This window comes from Lutjanus erythropterus, chromosome 19 (genome assembly GCF_056507025.1).
Source record: "Lutjanus erythropterus isolate fLutEry1 chromosome 19, fLutEry1.hap2, whole genome shotgun sequence".
Lineage (NCBI taxonomy): Eukaryota > Metazoa > Chordata > Actinopteri > Lutjaniformes > Lutjanidae > Lutjanus > Lutjanus erythropterus.
Genome location: NC_139335.1, coordinates 19,967,224 through 19,989,071, shown reverse-complemented (window position 1 = coordinate 19,989,071; position 21,848 = coordinate 19,967,224). Strand labels below are relative to the sequence as shown.

At 39.6% G+C, this 21,848-nt stretch overlaps 1 protein-coding gene across 1 annotated transcript; it reads left to right on the top strand.

The window, feature by feature from the left end:
* The first annotated feature begins 4,087 nt into the window (after positions 1-4,087).
* On the top strand, positions 4,088-21,473 carry rgl3b (ral guanine nucleotide dissociation stimulator-like 3b). The gene is made up of 17 exons (XM_084744882.1): positions 4,088-4,470; positions 8,035-8,321; positions 9,357-9,401; positions 9,517-9,716; positions 10,096-10,253; positions 10,345-10,593; positions 10,721-10,824; positions 11,140-11,224; positions 12,464-12,535; positions 13,086-13,172; positions 14,498-14,530; positions 14,916-15,037; positions 16,656-16,745; positions 17,381-17,510; positions 18,067-18,369; positions 19,055-19,169; positions 19,268-21,473. The coding sequence occupies exons 1-17, from the start codon at positions 4,447-4,449 to the stop codon at positions 19,405-19,407; spliced, it is 2,244 nt and encodes a 747-aa protein (XP_084601008.1). The 5' UTR covers positions 4,088-4,446; the 3' UTR covers positions 19,408-21,473.
* Positions 21,474-21,848: the final 375 nt, after the last annotated feature.

The following is a 21,848-nucleotide window of genomic DNA, read 5'->3' as shown; positions in this document are numbered from 1 at the left end:
GCCAGTTTGGCCATTGGGCTGGTTTTGATCTGCCATTGAGCTGATTTTATCACACAGACCTGGCAACCCTGTTTGGTACATTTATATTAATATATTCATATTCATATATTAATATATACACATATATTTGCGCTAGCTGGCAAATGTTAGCAAGTTAATGTGTTAATTTAGGATGTTGAACATGGTTAACATTATACTTGCTAAAAAACAGCATATTAGCTATAGATATAGAATATATATATAGCATATTGTGTTTTAAAGCTATGATATTAGCACTACTAGCATTAGCATTTAAATAAAACTACCACTGTAGCAGTACAGCATCACAGAGCTGCTAGCCTGGCAGTAGACTCTTAATCATGTTCATGTGATGCCTCAGTTGTCCAACTAAATATTGGTGCATTAGTGCATAGTCTCTATTTGCACACCAATACGAATAGGCACAAGGTAGCTATTTGATGCTTCACACTGCCCCTCTTATTTTAGAGCAAAAAAATCACCACTGTTAAGAGATGAGCATAAGACCTTCCACTGAGAGGACAGGGTTCAAGATCCTGGAAGGAGATCAAGAGGGGATGAAGAATTGAGAGTGGTGTGACAATACGAGTCAGTAGTACCTGTTATTTACAGTCTTTTAATTATTATTTTCATTTTTTATTACATTCATGCACAGTTTTCTTAGGTTGAAGCAAAAAACTTGGTTAGACTATGAAACAAAACTACTTGTTTAGGTCAGGGAAACAACACTACTTGGTGAGATTTAGGGAAAGATCATGGTTTGTGGGTGTAATAGCCACATTGGCTATTTACACCTCTCTGATGCAAATAGCATTGTTAGCCATGGACAGCTGGATGCTTGTTTCTGGCATGCTAGGCTATATACTGTACATCCAGGTTTAAATAGCCACAATGGCTATTCCAACCCAGGCAACAAAACCCTTGCAGGAAAAAATGGATTGACTGCTCTTTAGATACAAAAGTTTCCTAACAGGATCAAAATGAGCTATGTGTGTTCAAACCTTCAGATGCCCTTCAATTGAACCAGTGCAGCATTTTAAAAGAGATGACATGTTAATAGCAGGTGTAGGTGGGGCAGTACTGCATGGTGTCATGTTTGTGTACTGCCTGGGCTAATATATGAGGCCATTACTATCAACAATGAAAGGCACTCGGGGGAGCCACACCTAAAGGCGTCAGTGGGTGCAATGGCGCAACTGTTCGGGCGAGATAATGGAAACCAAATCTGTGCCAAAATTTTACATGAATGTCACTTCTGTCTGCAGTGCTACTGTACCAAAGGAATATACAAATACCAAAGATTTAAATATGACCCCTGTGCTGTATTCAATACATCACTTGGAACCCAAGATTAAAACATTTGGCGTTAATTTTGTAAAACCTGGACATGTTGCTCAGTGGTTCAGTAATTCACTGGGTGAGACAAGCCTTGTCTTGACGAAATAAAGAGCATGTGATGTGTTTGTTATCCGTTACATTTGGACGGGACTTCGCATCAGCCGTAAGGGTGACGCATGCAGCAAAATGCCACGCTCAGGAAAGAACAGCCATCTTTCACAGAAAAGATAAGCATGTTTTCACTTTCTTGGAAAAGCCAGAGTCACGGACTGCAGGTCAGATTGTGGAAATTATTACCTGAAACAGAGACACAAACACACAAACTCACGCAGAGTCATCTATCTAAGACATTCACAATTATCTTTGAGTACTGTAATTTAGTTTTGGAACTTTCTTTCCTCTGAGCAGGAACACATCAGGAGTCTTAACTAAGCATTCAGTGTGTAAGAGATAGAAATCTGTAATTCCCTCTGTCATACACCACTATCATCTTATCGGTTATAGATCACTAGAGGCAACGATCATATGATCCGGACAACGTTTTGCCAATTTGTCTGTGCTTGTAATCTTGTATTTCAATAAGCCCAGCAACCAACCCACCAGACAACATAATATAACATTTTTCACTTAAAAACAGCTTTAAATAAGCATGTTATCATTGACACGTCCTTTCATCCAGTCAACAAAAGATGAAAATGCATTGAAGGTCCCCCCTTCACTCAAAAATGTTTATTTTTTTTACTTCACTTGAATGTTTGTGGAAAATGTATGTGTAGAGGTTGAGACCTGAAGGCTGGTTTCACATTCATCTACTGAAGAGGGAAAGTTACTTTGTGCTCACCTAATATGTGAGTTTAAGACGTGTACGCACAAGAGGGGTTTTGTGATGTAATGTTGTGACAACTTGTTTTGAAGCCATTCATGATCCAGCATGCAATTTACACAAGAGTGTTTTGGAAACTTCAGCTCACACATACTGAGAACTGACTTGTCAGTGAAGTATGGAGGCCACTTTGATGCCAGGGAAGACAGTACCAAGGTGGTTTTGTCCTGGAATTCCTGGCACTCTGCTCTGCCTCAATTCTCTGTAATTTACCCAGTTTCCTGATGGACAGAAAGTTTGGCTGAATTAAATGCTAACTTTCACTAACTATAGCTAGTTAGCTCTGTTAGCTATGCAGTTAGCTGCTCTATTACTGTAGCTGACTCTGCCCAGACTGAGACTCTGAGAATTGGTGTTGGTGTTTACAACCCCTCACAGGAGGTTTTGCATGCCTGGAGGGGGATTTTTTTCAGGGACCCAGCTGGGAATGCTGGCCGGGAACAAGTGGCAACCTCTGGGGCTGAACAATGAAGCCACGCGGAGGCGTCAAAAACTGCAGTTCCTCAAATGGCCACTTGCAGCCGCTCTAACAAGAAGTCATTAACCATGGACCCTCATATTAAAATACTCAACTTCACAGCAGAAATGTTTACAGCTTGATACAAAAAACAGTTTTGATCTTTATAGCTAATTTCCCCCTTCATGTTATCTGTACGGGGTATGAATTTTTATATACCTTGCCTGTTAAAATCATATTAAGGCTTAAAGTTTTCCTGATTAAGGCTGTGGCCGCATTGACAGTGAGGAACCATCACGTGTGGGTAGCCGTTAGGTAACGCTTCATTCGACCACCTTGGCTCCACTTAGCTCCACCTCTTTACCCATTTTAGCCTGGATGGCAACGACCAGAGACACCACACTTTGAGATTGACTCTGGCTCTTCAGAAACCTATGGTTGATGTTATGGATGCAAAAATACAAAAACAGGGCCGCACACCAGAAACTGCTCCCTTTGGAAACTTAATACTATCACCACATGTGACGTTTTTGTTCCTCTGTCCAGCACCCAGTATTTATCGTTTTTGGATGTGCATTTTTGATTCTTCTGATGTTATGGATACTCCACCCACTATTTATTATACTGTCTATGGTGGGGACCGGCACCGGAGTACGCACCAGGGCCCCGTTTCCCAGAGCCTTCGTAGCGCTACGTGTGTCGTAAGTTGTATTTTAAGGTCTCCCTTAAGGTTACAGGCTGTTTCCCAGAGTTGGGACAACTTTAAGGGGGACCTTAAAATACAACTTACGACGCACGTAGCACTACGAAGGCTCTGGGAAACGGGGCCCTGAACCGGATCCGTATGTGGGTGATGGAACTGGGCACAGCAGCATAGCGAACTGGACTAACCGAATTTACTAGCCAATGGCAGCTACAGTTAGCAGCAGTTAGCAGTTACTTTTGCACAAAGGTATCTGTCCATCAGGAAACTCCACCGGGGGTGCCAGGAGCCAAAGCTAGCAAGAAATCTACCTCAGTTCTGTAGTCCCTTGTGTCAAACAAGCCGCTGAAAGTCTGCTTTGTTCTAAATCGGTGAGATAAACCCACACATTAATTTTTATATCACAGATGGAAATAAATTTGACATTTGGAAATAAAAGTCCCCTTAAGCAAATGAAATAAGTTATATATAAAAAAGAACTATACTGAGTCTTTAACATATTATTTGAATTTTTTTTTTAGGATATGAACAGCTAACAGAAATATACTTGAGAAAATATGAAGGCCCTTAATTACACACACACACACACACACACACACACACACACGCACACACACACCTCCTCTCACTCCTCCTACAGTCAACACTTGCAGTAGAAAGTCGCCTCCCACTATAAAGCTGAGTGAGTTTCAGCCTCAGTGTCCACAGTCAGAGAGGAGATCTGTCGGTGGATCCTGCAGGACAAAACTCACTCACCTCAGAGACAAAAACAGGTCGAAACAGTTTAGATCCACTCACTTTATCGTCACATGGGAACAGAACTACACGTTTTTATGCGGGCATAAAATGTAGCCGATACTTTGCGGTGAAAGTCTTCTTTGTAATTGTAATACAGACGCGTGAATGTAATCCCAAACACGAGAATTAAATAAACGCTTTTATAAATCAAGATGCAGCCTTAAACTCGCCGTCTCGAAACGTGGAAGTTCATTTTCAGACCAGCAGTTCCTGTCAAGATGGAAATCACTCCTTAACCGAGCGGACGAGATGGGAAAATGGGAGTTAACAATGGTAAGAAACGTTTGATCAAATTGAAGTAAACTGATCCATAAATGAAGTGAAATTCACAGTAACTGTAGTGCAATTTATCCCCATAGAGCCAGATAGACTGGGCAGGGATTAGTTTCTGTTATGTATTAGATGCAAATGAATTTTGTTCTCATCAGTATGTAAAGTGATCCCTCTCTCTCTCCACTTGTTTGGATCTTGAAGCTTACTTTTATAAATATATACCTCTTATACATACCTCTCTATATTCTGGGTATATAACATTTATCCCACTGCAAATGTGTAGTTGGTGTGCAGTTTACAGGCTCAGTTTGTGTCTCTTGTGTGGAGTTGAGTCACAGAGCTGATCATCAGTTTTTCTGAAGAAATAAATGTTTTAGAAACACAGAAGTTGTTTTTATAAACTCTAAATGTTGATCTGAAGGCATTTGAATCTGTTGTGCTGCACAATTAAAAAGGTTGTTAACAATGATGTTTCCTAATCTTAAATTGCTGGAAAGTACCTGTCTTTGCTTTTTCTGTAAAACTAAAAATATTGATGTTTTATTTTGTATGATAATAGCATCAATATAAATGATTTTAAATTGTTGAATTTTGAATGTTGAATGTTGAAATCATGCCAGGACTTTCACTGAATGTTAGCTGGCATCTTTATTTGGGTTAGGAAAGAAGAAGCAGGTGAGTTTCAAGTCAAACTCAAAGTCATAGATTTGGAACAAACTAAAACAAATTTTGTCTCCTTTGTTGAGATAATTTACTTTTCTTCTGAGATAAAATTGAATCTTTGAGTTTTTAACCCCCCCTCCAAAATAAAAAAGAAAGAAAATCTGTATTTCAAATATTGTTCAATGTGAATTGAGTGAATATTAAATAGTTTATTTGTTTCTAAAACCCAAAGATTCCTTGAAAGAATAAAAGTAATAAATAAATAAATAACAATCAAAGATTATAAATATTAACATTAATATTTTTCATCAAGAGACTTTGAGGATTCAGGAATAAGTGTTGTCAAACCACCTTTTTTTCCAACAAGACATTTAATTTTCAGAGAATCAGATGTTTATCTCTGTGACTCAAATGTAATGCTAATATATCAGAGACACAAATTAAAGCTGCAAAAGATCAAGTCTTTTAACTCTTTGTCAGTTTGCTACTTAATTATCTGCATCTTCATTCATATTAAATGCTGTACAGTCCTGTTACCTATGTGGTTTGATAATCCAACACCCCAAAAGTTTTCTTTTTCTGATTTTGATTCTGGCTGTTGGTAGTACTTAGCACCACCGTCTCTGTGACACTGACACAATGCACACTTTACCATCTGTGTAGCTAACAAACGATCCTAGTTTCTATGAGGGACAAAAGGGTTTGTGTGATACTGGTTAGCACTCGCAAACACAGCAGCAGCTAAACATTACATCAAGACATTTAAATAATCATTTACATAAGAGGATGCCAGTCCTCTCATGTAGATAATTGAATTCAAATAGTTATTTTGAACACAGACACTGTCTTTCGTCTCCTCTGTAGTGTTTAGTCAGTAATGCCTGTAATTCCCTGTTATCCAAACAAAATTTTGACATAAAATTATAAGTTCATGTTTTTTTTTTTTAAGCGACAAGAGGATCTGTAGTTGTACGAAACGACTGAGATTGAAAAGGTCATGACACACATGACTATCTAAAGATTTGTTAAGCATTTTCATATTTACCAGAGGGATTAGACTGGAGTCATGCAAGACATATTATTGATGCTCAGTGTTATGATGTAACACATTAGGCATTTAAAGAAGGAATCCACTGTTTTTCCACATAAAGTTTGGCCTACTTGTTATGGGGAGTGCGAGTCAATCTATGAAAACTGCTGTATCGTGTCCTCTTTTGCTCTGAAGTGCTCTGGGAAAATCATCCTGATGATGTCATGTTCATGTCATCGGGGTTACCACGGTTTTGAAAATGAAAACTTCTAACAAAGAGCCTGTGTTGCAAGGTGAGCCATGAAATTTGAAAGATGTGGGCTTTTACCAGACAGGCAATTGTGCAACGAAAGATGCTGTTAAGGTGCAGTATGGGAAATGTAGGATCTAGCAGATTTGGAGCTTCACCCACACCAGAAACAAAAAGTTGGGATATCTCAAACTCAGCTACTTATATTTTGACCACTTTTTAACAACATACTGTCAGTGCAGTAGTTTCAACATCACCAATAGTGTCAACTGAATAACCCAACATGTGCATTCAAACCCAAAGACTGTCCACATGTAGGGGCATCTTTTTTAGCTTTGTTTGCTGGCTAGTGAGTGTAACGTTGGTGAGTGGGTGTCTGATGACTAGGAATTCGTCATGATGATTTGATTTTGATTGCGAAAAGGTAAACTGCACGGACAAAATTGGAAACAAAAAAGGGAAACCGTTTCAGTTTTGGAGCAATGAGTTTTGTGCAGTGTTCATTTAAAAATCACAGAGTTTTCTTTGGATCTTTTTTAATTGTGCATCACAGCTGTCCTCATTATACCTACGATAATCTGAAAGTCTGAACAAGATGTTCAGTATTCATATTTGATAAACCCCGTTCCTTTGTGTGTGTCGTGCCAAGTGTTGTTGAGCAGCCTGGAGGAACAATCAGTCACCGAGATCAAACAAGATCCGACCTCTTGTCTGAATATGTAATGAAAAACCAGTATGCTTGAACAAAATCAGGACGCTTGGTGCTGAATAAACAGCCTTCAGTTCTCCAAGCCTCTTTTTTATTCCTCATTTGAGGATGAGTGATGGTGACATTTAGGCAGTGTTTTTCATTTGTTTTGCTTTGATGTACTATTGAATGTACTAACCTTTTGATAATCCTGTATTTGTCCATAAACAGTCATGCGAACCTACAAAATTCTGGGAAACTTCAGCTTGCTGTGTGGCTGGCAAATTGTGGATTTGAAGACTAAGTGCTGGCTAACACCTGCATGTGAAGTGGATGAACATCTGATAATTATCATCATTGCACACTAACCTGTTTGTGCAGTAACCGAGGGCTTGGAATGATGGTTATGAGCAAATTGTTGTTGTGGTTCATATGGGATCATTGTGAGTCTCCGTGGTGTTGTGTCACTTGTTTGTGTGTATGTGTGTGTAAGTCCACCCAGCTGTTTGGCCATAGAGGCTTGCTGCTATTTTTACCTCCCGACTGCCCAGCCTGACCCTGATGTTGTGACCAGTAACATTACTAGATATATATTTGTGTATTTGACCCGTACCTGTATATGTTCAAGACGCAAGCAGGGCATCAGATAGTAGCCACTCCCTCAGCGTGAGTGTTGGTGTAAACTTTTCCTGAAGGCACCAGAAAGACAGTTGATTGTTGAGTCTCATTTCCAGGATGTCAAGTACAGGTGTTTTGTGGGTTGATAAAGTGTCACAAGCCCAGCAAAATAAGAAAATAAGGAAATCCAGGCAGAGGGCGGGGTCTCTGCAGGTGTAGATACCACCACACACTTCTAGTGGGTCAAAAGTGATGATAGTAGGAAAATGTTGCATTTTATGCCATTAAAACATTCCCCTCTTCTATTTTCCCCAGAACCCAGTGCAGGAATGGGGTGAGGAGGTCGAGAACGGTGCAGTTTATGGGGTCACCCTGCGCCGAGAGCCCGTCCCCTCCTCCAGCCCCAGTGAGACGAGTCCGTGCTGTGCATTTGTCCAGTACCGAACCTGCAAGGTACGCCGTCTGAAGGCTGCTACGCTGGACCTGCTTGTGAACCACCTCCTTGACCCTGGCTGCCAGGAGCAGGACTACAGCAGGATCTTTCTCTCTACGTACAGAACCTTCACCAGTACCTCAGAGCTCATAGAGCTGCTCTTCCAGAGGTACAGTCGCTTCGCTTTGTACCATTTCATATCTGATCTGCCAGCATCTTTTCTGCAAAGCATAAAGATGCTGCTAGAAAATGCAAGAAATGAACAAGTGCATTTCCCAGAATATGAAATTATTATTTTAAAGAACCAGTGTAAATGATTCAGTGGCATCTAGTGGTGGTGATGTTGGTTGCAACCAACCGAATACCCCACACCTCACCCTCTCCTTCTAAGCATGTAGGAGAAACTACGGTGGACATCAAACTCACAAAAAACACAAAAAGTCCTTTCTAGAGCCAGTGTTTGCTTTATCCATTCTATGCTACTGTCGGTTCAACATGGCGGACTCCAGGGAAGAGCACCCATGCCTTTTGTATATATAAACAACTCATTCTAAGGTAACAAAACCCCAATTTTTCTTATTTTCAGGTGATTATACACAAATGAAAACTTACTTACGAACATTATATTCCATTTCTACCTTATTTTGCCAATAGATTTCTCTAAATCTTACACACTGGATCTTTTAATGGTTTAATTTAGGTTCCCTTCATTTGCATTCAAATGTACACATCCATTAACACACACCCTGTTCAAGTTTGTCTCTACTCTGGGTTTCTGTTTCCCTTTCAGCCACTGCAAATACTAACATTTTAGCATAGTGTAGCATCTTTCTCTGGTTGTCTTTACCTGATCAGAGAGTACAGGCTCCTTTTAAACATGATGAAGAGCCACATGTGCATGTGATTCTGGGAAAACAACTTTTGGTTTTAGCGCATGCAAAGTCACCATGTTACGTCAGGATCTTTTTATACATTGTTTCCCTGACAAAGCAACCGTCTCCTGCCAGCTTTGATGTAATAATAAGTACCTAGCAGGTGCTCATTATCCCGAGGCTTTCGACAACAACAATTATGCGCAGAACGGTTTTAGACTGTGGTTGGCATGGATCAAGGTCAGGTTTAGGATAGCTGGAGGGCAGGAACAAATAATAATTTAAAAAATACAAAGAAGAGATGGCTAAGTCTGTTTTTTTTCCCCTTATAGAGACAATGCTGCCTCAGATCTGGACAACAGTGAATGCTACAGGAGGTAGGTGGATGACTTTTGAGGTCACAGTTCAGTGTGTTTCAACCCTCATGCGGTTCATTTTGTAGCGTGTCACTCTGTCTTTTAAATAGTTAAACTATAAACACTGTCTCCTCAGCCCCCTGTTGGCCTTTGTCCAGACATGGTTGGATGAATACAGCGAGGACTTCAGAGATCCTCCCCTGCATGCGGCCCTCAGGCTGCTGTTGGATCACCTGAGGATCAGCTCCGCGGTTCACGACAGCATACGCAGCCAGCCCAACTTCTGCTCTCTGGCTGCGCAGGCTGAGGAACTGCTCAGGAGGTTACAGCGAGAAGGTGATTGTTCACTGGATTAGATGAGTTGTCACAAAACTGTTATATTAACAGCAGTATGGTTTCAAAGCAAATAGGACTACTTCATTTCAACTTACTGTGTTTACTGAGAAAATAACAACTACATTAGAAAAAGAAGAATAGGCAGCAGGGGTACTCCAACATCTCTAAAAAGCATTTGACAAAAATATGGAATTTCTTCTCCCTGAAGAAAAAGTAACTGACCCACTCTTTATCAAATTAAAAGCATTACCACGTAGCCACCGCATAACAGTGATAAGGCCTTTGTCCCTGTGCCAAACCATCATGGTAGCTGTAAGCAATCTGAAGTTCTCCTGCAAATATCCACACCTAATTTTTCTTGGTTCCGTCCGTTTTTCAGAGGCGGAGACAAATATCAGTCCTGCCCGGGCAGAACTGCTGCAGGATGAGGAGGGGTCCAGTGATGAAGATTCAGGATGTGAAAACTCTCTGGATCAAGGTGGCATCATGGATTTCTCTGCTGCAGCCATTGCTGAACAGCTCACTAGAATGGACTCTGTACGTGAGAGGATATATTTTGTATTTTACACATTTCTGTAGTTTTATATGGATGGTTAGAGGCTGATGATTGGTCGTCTTGGTGTTTCAGGCTCTGTTTGTCAAAGTGGTGCGTTACCAGTGTCTGGGCTGTGTGTGGTCGCAAAGAGACAAGAAGGAAAACATGTCGCCCACCATCAGAGCCACCATTGCACAATTCAACGCGGTTACCAACCAGGTCATCATGTCCCTGCTCTGCCGGCCAACTGACGCCACCTCCAGTCCCACTTCCTCTCGCCGGCCTCCCACTACACCAGCTCAAAGGGCCCGCATCATAGAGAAGTGGATCAGAGTAGCGCAGGTCAGTCAAAAATGCTAGAGCTCTGACTCCAGGATGTTTATGAGATATTAGATAAGACTTCAGAAGTGCTGGAATATTTGATGTGAAAGGACGTGAATCCATTGAATGCAAGTCGTTTCTTCTGCAGGACTGCCGTCGGTTGAAAAACTTCTCCTCTCTCCGGGCGATCCTCTCTGCGCTTCAGTCCAATGCGGTTTACAGGCTGAGAAAGACCTGGGCTGCCGTCAGCAGGTAAGGTTGGACTATAGCCAAAAGCCATGTCTTTTGTCCATCTCTATGGTTATGTTTATATTGTATTCTACATAATTGTCTTTTAATGAGGTCATTGAACCCTCATCAAGTGCATTTCCCTGTCAGTGACAGAGCAAGTCAGCAAATGTTTTGCTCTTGCATGACCTACATTCAATGTCAGGTCATGAAGACTGCAGTAAGCTATTGGTATAAACATCGGGTTATGGACCAAGTATAATAGTTAATTATTAAAGTTTGTGGTTTTGGATCAAATAGCTGTAGATTTCCTACATATTGTCTCTGTTCTGTTTGCAGGGAGAGCATGGCCACGTTTGATAACCTCTGTGAAACCTTCCCTGATGAGAACTGTGTCCTGACCAACAGAGAGCTGCTGGTGGAGGTGAGAAGAAAACGGCTTGTAGCACAAAAATACAGGCTAGATTTCCTTAAGTGTCTACAGTGTTACAGAGTCAGTTAAGTAATATCACTTTTCTGGGGTGAAAAGTCAAAATAACACAATACTTTATTCTCTCACTTTGTAAAATATTGTAGCTTACAGTAAATACTGTATATACCTGACAAAAGAAACCGATGCCCCTATAAATTTCCATAGGAAGTTAATAGAGTTCATTTTTGACCTACCTGGTCATCTAAGAGTTAATGTTTACTAACACAAATGAATCGACACACTGCAGCTGTTACATACTTTAAATTGCGGCTGTCAATCTGAGATGGGGGGCGGCGGCATCAGTGATCTGACTTGAATACTGGAATTACAGATTGCACATTTTGTGACCACGAACACAACAGGATATGAACGACAGATTAAGATCACGGTACAAAGAATGTTTCACATATTGAAAACACGTTACGAAATGATTGCCTCCTTCAGCACTCAAGGTACACGGATTCTTCCCTTTTAATCATTAAGAATATTCATTTTTTCGTTAATATTTACAGAAGTGTTTACCAGACTGTTAATGGGAAACTAGAGGCCTCGGTCACATTATGTTCCCTGTTTTCTTTTATGCAGTCTCCTTTAGGCAACTGCGTCAGAGGAGGCTTGTGTCTTGTTACACTGAAAGGACTCTAAAGTCAATAGATCATCAGCACTCTGTGCGCAACAACCAAACAACTTGAACTAGTTTTTGCTGCTTCACAATAACATTCAAAGACATTCCTCAAGTATTTCACTCATTTTTGTCAACTTGTTCTCCTCCTTTTCACAGTTGCAGTGCTCAGGTGTTGCCTTACACTGGAGAAATTTTTATGTAAACATAGTTACTCATGCTTTTACTTAAAGCCTAATCACTGTTTTTAGACTGATATTGCATACAAAGACTTAAGAGAGGCGCCTTAGAGAAAGTCTCCCTCCCTTTCACAAGATAATTATTAAACAGGATATTCAAGTTAGTGTGTAATAAATCTTGTATTGAAGAATTTGCCTCATAAGCCAGTTCACATCCTTTATCTAATGGCCCCTTGCACAGGCTTGTGTGCATGTACAGTTTTTACACATGAGCATGCATGATGTCATATTTAAAAAAAGAAATCCCTTATTTTTGTAATAATGGGCCGATGTTTTGAATGTGCCTATAACCTTCAACTGAATAAAGCTTCGTATGACCTACTTTGACAGGACGGAGGCCAAGCAACTGTGGATAACATTTCTCCAAAGATATCCAAGCGGTGTCGGATCCCCAGACAGATGGTAAGTCATACTTGAGGTGATGAAGCCTGGTGCCATATATCACTAAAGTCTAGTTCGGCCTAAACACTAAGCAGCGATTTCCTTTTTCTGCCACATTATATGTTTCACAGTATAAATGTGATATTGTCTTACTGTCGTTTTGCCAGAGGCAGGGTTTAGTTTCATATTATAAAACTCTAAAAGCCACGAGAGAGAGCTGATTTTTCCTCAGTGTGGGTGGAGGATCTCTGGCATGGCAGATACCCAAACCTATCTTTAGCTTTGCTCGGCGCTGAACGAGTTTCAAATGGCCTCAGATCACCAGGATTATAGGACAGTAATAATAGACCAGACTGGGGTCTTTTATGAGTCATATGCACATTCTCCTGGGCCGTAACTTGAACCCACAGTGCTGCTAACTGGGACTTGTCTTGTCGTCCAATCTCAACCCACTTAATATAAAAAAAAAAGCTAATAACTGTATTCAAAAGGCACAAACAACCAGATACAGTGACGCAAGAAACTGCTGCTGTAACTCTAATGGGCAGTGTACTTCCATGTCTCTCTGCAGAGTACTTCCAGTGGAGTGGTTCCTTACCTGGGAACCTACCTGACCGTCCTCACCATGCTGGACACTGCTCTGCCCGACACTGTGGAGGTACATAATAACAAGCTCCTCTGCTTAATGTTTGACAGTGTTAACATTTAATGGTTAAGTATATACTGTCCAGTAAAATATTTCATCATATTATGGATTTTACTCCAGGGCATAGGAGTGATTATAACCCCCTTTCATAAGCAGTGTATAAGCACTTGGTATCAGTCAGGAGATACGACACTTTTGGGTCATCTTCACAGAATGAGAGAAGGAAAACACTATCTACAAACAAAATGTGTTTTTCTATACATTATAGAAATGTTTTTTTCTGGGTCTGCTTTTCCACCATTTATGTTTATATGGAGACCAATATAATAAATTAATTTATGATTTAGCAGTAGTGGAATGTAACTTTTGCTCAAGTACTGCACTTAAGTATTATTTTGAGGAACTATTTCCATTTGATGCCACTTTATACTTAATTTCAGAGGCGAATACTGTACCTTCTGCTACATCATCTAACCAGTAGTTTTCAGATTAAGATTTCTACAAACAAAACATGAGATTGTTGTTTTATAAAATGTTATGCTGTATTATATATTTAACTTCCCAGAAGTATATATAGTTGTTAAAATCAGCTCTGCCTCAATCAGCTATATCCCCACTTATACTTACAGAAATAATTCAAATACTTCTTCCTCTGCTGCAATTTCATACATGCAGTTTGTCATTTAAAAGTAGCTTTATTTTACCAAATTGTATGGTATTTACTGCTAGTTTAATGTTAGCTACCTTGCTGCTACCTACCATTAGCAGAGTTTATCATTATTTAGTTACTGACTCCTTTCAGTTTTCGGCTTACCATAATTAATATTTGTCAGAAAAAACACATGAAGGTATTTAAGTAAAGCTGACTGTGGCTGTCTCACAAGCTAGACTGTTAGCGGTCTTGATTTAGCTGTTTCAGCTGCACGAAAATCCACAAATTATTTAACGAGAGTGCAGTGACCGTGGTTGTTATCTCAGTTTTCTAGTTGCTGCAAATTTTAAAAGCCGTTTTCACAGAAATTACATACAGTCGTATTTAAAGAAATGATTGCGTACACATGCGCAAATGTGGCTTTAAACTGTTGATAAATGTGTTTTGATCAAGGTTTGCTCTTATGGATGACAGGAGGAATAAATGCAAAAAAGGCTCTTATCTATGGTTATAACTACATTACAATGTGCTATAAACCATTTATCATTTACATGCTGCTTATACATGCTAAATAGGGGATGTTCGAACAAAGTGTCACCACGTGTTTTTGTTCATTTCTTGATCTAATTAATCATTGACATATGCAATAAATAAGTACTGTACTAACAGTCTACTCTTTCGACAGGGTGGGCTCATAAACTTTGAGAAGAGGAGGAGGGTAAGTTGTTCCTCTTTATTTATTCTTTTTTTTTTTTTCCCACAGTCATAAACAAAGGGGAATACATTAAAAGATGACAGAGTACAAAGCTGTCCTCAGAACATTCTGTCAGCGCAGTACATGCTTGTGCGCTTGGGCGTTTACGGCATATTTGCATTGTCAAAGTAAACAGAGACGGACATTTTCTGACACACGACAAGTTGAAAACTGTAAGACCTTTGGTTATCCTTTGTAAACATTTACAGAACTCTTTACTACTTTTTTAAGAGTTGAAACACCTCCTGTCGCTCCAGGCAGGTTATGCAACCCCACAGATGTCAGGAGTAAGGACATCCTTCAGCCTCTGTCACTCTGTTTATCCACCAACATGTCTCTCTTCTTGCAGGAGTTCGAGGTTCTGTCACAGATCCGTCTGCTGCAGGCGTCCTGTTCCCAGTACAACCTGCCCCATCACCCTAGAATAGCTGCCTGGCTGCAGGGTCACAAGCTGCTCACTGACCAGGAGAGGTGAGCCACAAGTGTTTCATTCACTTCTTCACATGACCCATTCCTGGGTCACAAGCAGAGGGAAGCCTGCTGGAGGCTCAATAAAAGTTACATAATCTGAAATATATGTCGTAAAACTTCTTCTGTCCTTTTAGAGTTCATTCTAAATGTGGATAAATAAAGGTCTGCTGCTTTAATAATATTCCACTTGAAGACACATCATCAGGTGCTCGATAACTGATCAGAATTCACATCATACTGAGTTATGGCATCTGAGACGTGGGTGTAAGCCTGTCGCTGTTGGAGGCTTGTGATAAAGAAATAGTTGTTTTGACATTTATAATGCAATAATTAGTTACATACTTATGTAACCTAACTCGGTGGTGCAGCTCGTGGTATGCACAGTTTATAAAGTCTGTTATGTTGATACACAAACTGACAATATGCACAAAATTGATGCAACGGAGATATTTGGAACTGAGAAGGAAATGATGCCAACAAGGCTTAACTGATAACAAGATATTTTCTACCTAAAGGATATACTTAAAAAGTAAATTATTCATTAACAAATAAAATAGTTATCATGGCACTTGATAAAGAAATCTTGTGAATTATCTTTTTAACCCTTTTCATGGTCCCACGCAGAAAAAAACGATAGCCACTACTTACAACAAAAATTCTTTTTCTTACAGTTTTAGTACACTTTTAACAATTTGTCTTATTTTTATTCTGTTAAAGTGAACAAAAAATTAAACTACACGTCTCTTTTAATGAATAAGAGCAACATATAAATCCCCCCAAAATAAAACATATACCATCAAAATTAAACATTTCTGAAACATTTCATGTTTTCAAATAGAAATAACAAAAAGTTACACAAATGAATAGGTCTGATCTACTTCTATAAAATTAAATTGCATATTATGTGATTTCCAGTACACCAGTATTGCCCTCAGTGGAGAGAGTAAAGTGGTCCATGTCCACAATTATGGACATGAGTTTAAATTATTGTCCTTTGTTGAATCATTATTAACAGTATAAACAGTATCACCCTGGATTTACCTGATCAGTGACTGTATTTTAATTTTACACAACTCAAACATGCCCAAGAAAATCAGCCGTTCACTGAAATAATAAGTATTATATAATATAATAGATGATCATTAGATTTATCATATTGACAACAATTTATATTCAAAGCCTTTGCAATAATTGATTTTGGTTAAAAAATGATAAGAAAATAACATTTACCATGTATGGACAGCTCAAATGATTGACAGAGCATGTTTAAAAGAAAAAAAAAAGAAAATGAAAAACATTCAGTGTGTCATCAGACTTTTTTTTTTTTTTTTGAGAATATTCATTTACATCATTTCAGTCAGTGAAACTTAATTGAATGAAAAACTATGGTTACCATAGACATCCCACAGGCCAAGAACTGGTTGGGTTTTGAAAACCACAGTCCACACTGGAATTTTCTTTGACTTAATTACTTTACTCCAGGAGTGCTAGAGACGCTCAGCAAGTTTGAGTTAACCACAACAAATTTTTCAACAAGATGCCATAACTCAAAAGTTTTCCTCTGTACATGGAAGTCTGCCGTACAAGATTGCAGAGCTCATTTGTGTTTCTGTTGCAGCTATGAACTGTCGAGGCAGCTGGAGCCTCCAGTCGACTTGTGCTCGCCAACTCCCTGGAGCCACCGCACGCTCACAAAGAAACTCTCGTCGTGAGTATCGGGCTGTGGACTCATTTGAATGTTCAAACGCAGACACAGTACATACACATTTTACTATACACACTGACATCACTGCTGGAACAGACAATATTTGCTGACCCTCGCGCTCCTATGCAGTGTTGACAGAAAATAAAGTTATATAATTATACTGAATATTGTAATGTCACAATAAAAATATTTCACTCCTGTACAAGACTATGATGTTTATTGTGATATATTATGATCACTTATTTTGATTATTTTTATTTTAGTTTACAAAAGGATTACTACTGACTGCTGCGCTGTTTTTGTTTTACAATTGTTCATACATAATTCAGGACAGTCATGCAAACATTTTGCACATGCTAAGGCCATGGCTGGCTAGTTTTATGTTATTTAATTAAAAAAGGAAAACAAAAGCAATTTAAGTTAAAAGGAACATCTACATTTATGACAAAAAATGCTGTACACATTAGATTATTATTTAATAAAGGTTATTTTTTCAAGTTGTCACTTATCGCGGATTGATCATACCTTGAGTTTTTGGTGTTATTATATCCCCAATAATTATGTATAAAATAGTATTATTATTATCATTTTTTTCTGGGCTTCTTTGACTCAAGCTCATGTTTAAACTCTGTCTGCAGTCTCCTGGCAGTGAGTGATGGATCTAAAAAAGTCCCCGCTGACCAAATCAGCGTCACATCTTCTGGATCCAGTGGATCTGAGATGGAGGATCTCTCGTCCCCAAACTCAGCCTGTTCCATCAGACTGCAGGTAAACAGCTGTTTGTGTGTGTGTGTGTGTGTGTGTGTGTCCATGCCTGATTGTCTCATAGCGTTGTTGTCTTTCTATCCTTTGTCCTCAGTTGCGCAAACAGTGGTGTCTTTGTTGAAAGCCTCGTCCTGCTAGCTGTGCCTTCATTTAATGGGCCTCTGTGTTCAGCAAAACATCCACTATTTACACTTCACAAACAATCGTTCTGTTTAAAGCAGTAAAACAAATGCCTGAAGCATTCCTAATAAGAAGTAAAATACACTGAATCGAAAGTTACATAATCTCCTTTCACAAAAGATCCTCTTTAAAGGCCCATCGAAACTAGCACAAGCTCTCAACAAGTGGAATTTCAATTGAGCTGGTGCTTAGTTGAGCTCTAAGTGGGGCTCAGCTCTCACTGCTGCACCATCACTCTGTTCTCTGCAGAAGAGCCAGTTCTGAAACAGAAACAATATTCAGGGTTCTTACAGGTGCTGGAAATCAATGAAGGAACACTGAATATTTCTCGTGGCACTCATCAATATTCTCTCTTGTTTTTGTCTCATCGTCTCTACAGTCCTTTCACAGCTCTTACAACAATGTGTCCGAGGCCTTCTCTTCCTCCTCGTCCTCTCCTTGCTCCTCCGCCACTTCCTCTCCAGACTCTCCCACTCCTTCCGGCTCCTCCTCTGATTGCCGGACAGTTCTCGGCTCTCCGGTCAGCGGGGCTCGGCCAAAGCCCACCCTGGCCTCACACCACAAGCGCTCTGTGTCCATGACCTCCCTGCCGGTGTATAACCGCCAGGTGGCCGACTCCTGTATAGTCCGGGTGAGCGTGGACCTGGGCCACAACAACGGCAACATGTACAAAAGCATCCTGGTGAGTTTGTCCTCAAGTATTAGAACTTCACATCTGGAAATGTATATTTGGTATGACAGAGAATTATTTGTGTCCTGTATGCACACGACTACAGTGGTGGAAAGTAACTAAGTACATTTAGTTAAGTACTGTGACATCTAGTGGTGAGGTTTCAGATAGCAAACTCAGCTTGGAATAATAATTTGTGTAAATGCAAATTTTGTTTATTTAAAAAGTAAATCTAAGTAAATCAAGAAACAGGGATGCACGTCACTGAAAAGTTAACTCTCGTGCACTGGAGACTTGTGTACTTTTTTTTTTGTAAGTATTTCTGATGTCAAGTTCTACCTGCATGTACACATCTTAAACTGACATTTAATGGAATATTATTAATGTAATATCAAAAATTCAGGAAACATGCTCAGTTTATATATTTAATATTAGCCATCATGCTTATATTTAATAAAAGCACTATGGCTCCTACTCACTGTTTGGACTGCAGCACTCATTTTTGGATGTGCAGTGGTTACATATTGCTCCTTTAATATCATGATCTGAATATTTCTTCTGCTACTGCACCACTCTTTGAACATTTAAAATGAGCCAAAGGGGTAATACACATTGGACTAAGTGTTGCAGCTAGCCAAGCAAAAACGTCCGTGTTAAAATGTATTTAATAGCATTTGTAATTCTTTGTCTTTCACAGTTGACCAGCCAGGACAAAACTGCACAGGTGATTCAAAGGGCACTGGAGAAGCATCACCTCGAACACATGAACTGGAGGGACTTCACCCTGACGCAGGTCATCTCCCAGGAGCGAGGTGAGGACAGGATGAATCTATGATCAGAAGAACTGTTGAAACTGAGAGACATAAAAAACAAACAATTCTGACACCTAATCTTGTATTTCTGTTTTCAGAGTTGCTCATACCAGACAAGGCGAATGTCTTTTATGCCATGTCCACAACAGCAAACTTTGACTTTGTATTGCGCCAGTTCTCCAAAGGGCAAAAGAAACCACTGAGAGCCACGTCTAGTCTGGGACGATACACGAAGTAGAACCTGTAGTCTGCAAATCCTGCAATCTGGAAGATGTATTGAGCTGCTGGGACGCTCCTCTGGAAACAGTCTCTATTTTTAATTTTTTTTTTTAATAAGAAAACTACACTCTTCGGGATGGATGCCAAAGAGATAAAATGTGATATTTTTATGGTAACTGCCATGATGATACAAAAGCACTTTAAGAAGAAGAACAGAAGTTAATGGAGTTTTCAACAAACATCTGGATCAGATGCTTTTACTTCCTGGAATGAATTTAGGTGTTAATCCGGAAAACAAAACAAAAAAAAACACAAAAAAAAGCCCATTCCTTGACTTTTTTCCCGGAGTAGTGTCGGTAACACTCACATGGTTTTAAGTGCATGGATGCAGGAGTGAAAACTGATTGATTTTAGCTGTGAGACTGCTGCTAGGTGTCACTTCTAATAACTGTGCACTCAAACACACTCCCTGCAGAGAGCAACACGTGCCCACATCATTCACCTACTTCTACATGAACGCTGAAAAACAACTGTCTGTTTCCCAACGCAGCTGGGTGCCATTAATAACCTGTGTGTTAAAAAGGGAACGGGTGTTCGGACGCCGTCTTTAACGAGCTCGTCTGCCCCTCGAGATGAGACCGCCCGCCTGGTGAGCTTGTGTTGCTGCGCTGGTGCCATCTGAGGAGTGGGCGGGGATGTTCTCACCAGGGATCACTGTGTTCCTGGGGGAGTTTCAGCCGGGCTCCTCCGGTGTTGCTGTGATACTCATCATGAGCCACTGACCGCCCCGACTGGAAGGATGGCATTCCTGAGCCTGTCTGGGTTACCATGGCAGCAGCAGCGGACACTCTGATGGACAGAATGGGATGTTCATGTGCAAATACCTACTGTATCTAAATGGAACGATGATAAGGGTCGAGTGAGGTGTTCAGTGTTCATGGTATGACTAAGTAAGTTTGACTCTTAGGGTTTGAATTTTTCTAATGTTTTGTATTTATTTTCACCACTGTGGTTCACTTTGATCACACTGCTGATTGCACCTTCACCTGATTAACACGCTGTGGTGACTCACTCACAGGTGGCTGTAAGGTATGAACATATTTTTCAAAAATCAAAACAGAGTTTTATTAGTGAATTTGTAATTTTAGAAATGTCTTACTTGCTGATGAATACTGAGAATATTTAAAATGTTAATGAAGGTTGTTTCTTTTTTAACATCACTTGTAACAAAGGGGCAGTTCACCCCCAAATCAAAAATGCATACTTTTCCTCTTACCTGTCGTGCTATTTAGACAGTAGAAAGAAAGTAGTTCCTTCGTGAAACTGTTCACAACAATGTCTGTGGATTATCTTGAGTAATCGTGTCATGATTTCTGAGAAGAGACACTAATATTGAGTTTTTCAATATTTTGAGCACCTCTATCAGAATGCATTTAGTTCCATTATATTCAAGAGAGGGCAGATGTCTGATATCTCCAAAACTCTGCAAAATGATCTAGATGGATAAATGCACTACAGGCCAGAGGACACCTGTGTATTTTGATTTTGGGGTGAACTGTTCCTTAAAATTGTTTAAAAAATGAGGTTCAGACTTGTAAAAGCCTGGATGTAACTGGTGCTTATATGGCTTGATTTAAAGCTAACGAGGAGTCCAGATGTAATCATTTCAATGACGTCAATTGACATCAAGATTCCAGTGAGATGGGAGATAATAATCAGATTTTTTTACAGTTTGAGCCCCAGGGAGCATCTGTAAAGATGAGAAGTTACACAATGAACAGACACACTCTGTAAAATCACATGTTTTAACGCTCTAAAGTCTCCTACTGTCTGAGAGTCGCTCAAGGGTGTATATAGATGTTGAAGGAGGGAACAGACATCTCACTGACCTCCACGTCCTACACTGTCACTGGCTTTGAAACACTAAAATCTTTTTTGAAAGCTTACCTCTCACACTCTGCAGTTGAGACATGAATGGTACTGCTTGGCTTGTAAATATTACTACTTTTCGTTCACTCTTGTGATTAATGAAAAGGATGTCACAGATGTAAAACAAAATTAAATAAACAGTTTTAAAAAAAGAAATCCAGGATTTGATGTCCATTTTTACGCTGTATTGGTTACACTGTCAGTTGGTTTCTGCTATTAAGCCTCATGTAGCCAGTTCATTTATTAATTACTGTGAAGTTGCTTAATTCTCAAAGCTAGAAAAAGAAACAGTATTATATTTGAATTAGTGTTTGTGGATCTCTATTGCCTTTTTATGCTGACTCCTGAACAATATTAACTTTTTGAGTTTGTAGACCTCTGACAGGACCCCAGACAAAACAATTAAATCTTCTGTGTTGTAATAGAAAATGCAGAATTTTGATGATCTCATCATAAATAAATAAAGTAGCTTAATTTCTCTCAAACAGCACAAACAAATATTGGATACATGAGTACATTTTGATATATGTG